This window comes from Otolemur garnettii, unplaced genomic scaffold (assembly GCF_000181295.1).
Source record: "Otolemur garnettii isolate 467f Iridium unplaced genomic scaffold, OtoGar3 scaffold00025, whole genome shotgun sequence".
Taxonomy (NCBI): domain Eukaryota; kingdom Metazoa; phylum Chordata; class Mammalia; order Primates; family Galagidae; genus Otolemur; species Otolemur garnettii.
The window spans coordinates 20,794,919-20,797,921 of NW_003852420.1; the positions used below are offsets into that span (position 1 = coordinate 20,794,919).

The window sequence follows — 3,003 nt, forward strand, 5'->3', positions numbered from 1 at the left end:
TGTCTAAGAGGATGAGGCTAGAGTCTCATCAACACTTCCCTAGAGCTTGGGTAAGAAGCACCACTTAGACCAAATCCACATAAGCCAAATGCTGCCAAACACCACTTCTCAATTTGCATGCACCACCTTTCAAGCAAGAATAATCCTCAAGGTCAGTGGTATTTTTCAAGTCTCAAAAATTAAAAAAAAAAAGAAATCAGAGAAAGAACTCAATTTTTCTTGTCATCACCCAAGCTGCTTCTCTCTTATATTTATTTATTGAATGCCATGTGCAATGACAAAGGGCTAAAAATGTATGTCAAGCCCCAGCTGAAAACTCAAGTGGAGAGAGTGAGGCAAAGAGAGAACACAAAGTTGTTGCTGGGAGTAGTGACTGCCACCTGCTCCCTATGAACATTTGCAAATGCTGGTGAATAAATGGACCCTCCAGGAATAGTGCCCTGATTCCAGCCCCAAAATGTACCCAAGCAGAGAACATCCAGAGCCCATTGTCCCAGGAGAGCTTCCCTCCCCAAAGGGTGATGGAACACGGAAGTAGACTGTATGTGAAGGCAATGGACAGGGCAGATGGAGTGTTGGCATCACTCTCTTTAGGCACTTGTGTAAGGAATGTAGGTTCTCCAGTGAGCTGCCTCCTCCTAGAGCCCTCCATTCTGTTCTTCAGCGGGGCTTGAGCCCATGGGGCACCCCATACTGTAGCTGGCAGGAAAAAAGGAGGAGTTACTCAACAGTCCTGATGCTTTCTCCATAATGTATGTGCTATGGTTTGTGAAGTTGCTGAACAACATAGCCTACCAGAACAGAACCTAGGATAGATTGTTTTGCATAGCAAATCTTGGTCATACAAAAGCTGCTAGGGAGAGGAAAGGGTAGCTCTAACTCCAAAGGCCAGGATTCAGACTCTCCTTCCTCTGGCTGGCCTCCAAGCCTGGGCTAGATCTAAAATATCATGGCTTCATTACCAGATTAGGGCAAACCCAAGCCAAGGCTCCTCAAAATGAGGAAATTCCACACTGAATTTGCAACTCCCCAGCCCAAGCAATAGGACAGAAAAAAAAGAAAGAAAAAAAAAGCAGTCAAGAAAATAGGGGGCCTTGCCTTAAGGACAGCAGGGATCAAGCTAGAACCACTTTCTTTTCCAGTCCCCTTTACTCAAGACAGAAAAAAACAAAAACAAATAAAAAAACCAACCATGCTACCCACTCACATGCCCTAGTGGGAAATCAGGAAAAATCCATTTGTGTAAACAGAAGCAAAAGGGAGCAGCAAAATTCCTCAGCCTGTCCATAGGACACACTGGAATCTAGGATAAGCCAAAGGGTCAGATGACAGTCCAGAGGAAAGGAAGATGCACTTACAAGAAAGGGTGCAGGACAGTACAGAGGAGAGAGGCTGTAGCGAGAAAAAGGTTACTATCTGCACAGAGGAAGGATGGAGTCTGAGCCCCACATTGGGGAGATAACCACCCCCTACCTAGCCAGGCCAGAGAACAAGTCAGGTACACAGTTCCTCCTGATGGCTCAATGTTTCTAGGATATAAACTCATTCAGCATGGGAGGGAATTCCAAATTTTGGCAATAGACTCAAGTTATGGTATAAAAATAACATTTTGTTTTCTCTCTTTTTTCTTATTTTAGATCTAAAGACCTTTTGTTATAAGACACCCCAGTTAAGAAATATTGAAACGTAAGAGACTTGACCATCAGGGAAAAAAGAAGACTGAGAAATGCTATGAAAGTAACTCCAGACACAAGCAGGGTGAGAAGTCGGGGAACAGGGAGAAAAGGAGGCATAAGTGGAAAGGCCAGGGGCCAGTCATCTCAGCAGCTCCAAGACTTGAGACTTGTCATGTCTGAAAGTGCAAATGTCAATGGATTTTAACCATCTTGAGGTTGTGATCTTTTAAAAAGCTCAATGAATGTGGGAGTCAATTCCTTCACATGCAAAATAGCTGGCATTCTGGCTGGAGGCTTGTTGAGTTTGGGGTATTTCTTCCCCACCTACCTCCTCTCCCACCCCCACCCCATCCCCCAAAGGAAGGTACAAAAGGTTGCAGTTCTGCAGCATTACCGTTACAGGGAAGGCACTGGTTACCCACCAGCAGGCGGAAGGAAGACAGGGTCGTGTCACTTCAGAGCTAAGTGCCATAGTGCCTTAAGTATTACTAGGGGCTGGATGTCTGTCAGGAAGGAGGAGTAAGGTGGGGTAGAAAATGTGGAGAGAAAGGAATAAGGGCAAGAAGGGGTGGCAGCTGGGGGAGGAGCAATCAAAACCATTAAAAATCTTCCTACAAACCAGATTCTGAACCCATTAAAACATCTAGTATTCTAAAATATTGATCTGGGTTTCTGCTTTCATTTTTCTTCTTAAACAAATCTAGACCTTTTCTGATTAAGGCTCCTAAAAAATCCTTCCCTCCTCCCACCCACTTTCTCAAGCCCCTTGCTTTCCCATCTAAAGTATCAAACCCAAACCTACCAGCTTTTGTCCGCAGTGCTGCAAAGCCAACCTTACCAAGCTGTCAAGCATGAGTCTTTAGCACTGTGAGTCACATGAGACACTTGTGTGTGGTGGGCACCCCTCTTGGTCCAGTGGGGTCAGGGCCAGATGTGACAAGATGGGGAGAGGAGTGAGTGGGGGACATGAGGTTGATATCAGAGATTTCTCGCTGGTGGTCTGTCTTTGCTGGCCCTGTTCCCCACCCTTATACCACCACTATAGAAGGAAACAAGGCCTCCTGAACTCCTCTCTACCCCACCGCCCTCCTCCTTGCTTCCTCTGGATTTGGGTGGCACAGCTCTTGGGGCTTGGAAAGCTTTCTTCTATCCAGTGAGGTAACAGCGTTCTGCCTTCAAGCGAAGTACATGGTGCGCAGAGTATCCTGGTGAACCTGCACGGCTTTGGCCAGGGCCTGGGGGTCCCGCCCATTGCTCTGCCCGGATATGTGGCTCCCCTCTCCACTGAAAAGGGAAAAAATGAAAGAAATCCTTCCTGGTGAACTGA

The 3,003-nt window shown here is 46.3% G+C and overlaps 1 protein-coding gene across 3 annotated transcripts in view; it reads right to left on the minus strand.

Moving 5' to 3' along the window:
• Positions 1–242: 242 nt before the first annotated feature.
• Positions 243–3,003, minus strand: part of AGO1 (argonaute 1, RISC catalytic component) — a 38,454-nt gene continuing 35,693 nt past the window's right edge. For 2 of the 3 annotated variants that reach the window (XM_003788178.3, XM_023512147.1), the window contains exon 19: positions 243–2,960. In XM_003788178.3, coding sequence (XP_003788226.1) covers positions 2,852–2,960 — 109 coding nt within the window. In that variant the 3' untranslated portion in view covers positions 243–2,851. The remainder of the gene's footprint in view (positions 2,961–3,003) is intronic. The other variant, XR_002772901.1, reaches the window with a different exon arrangement.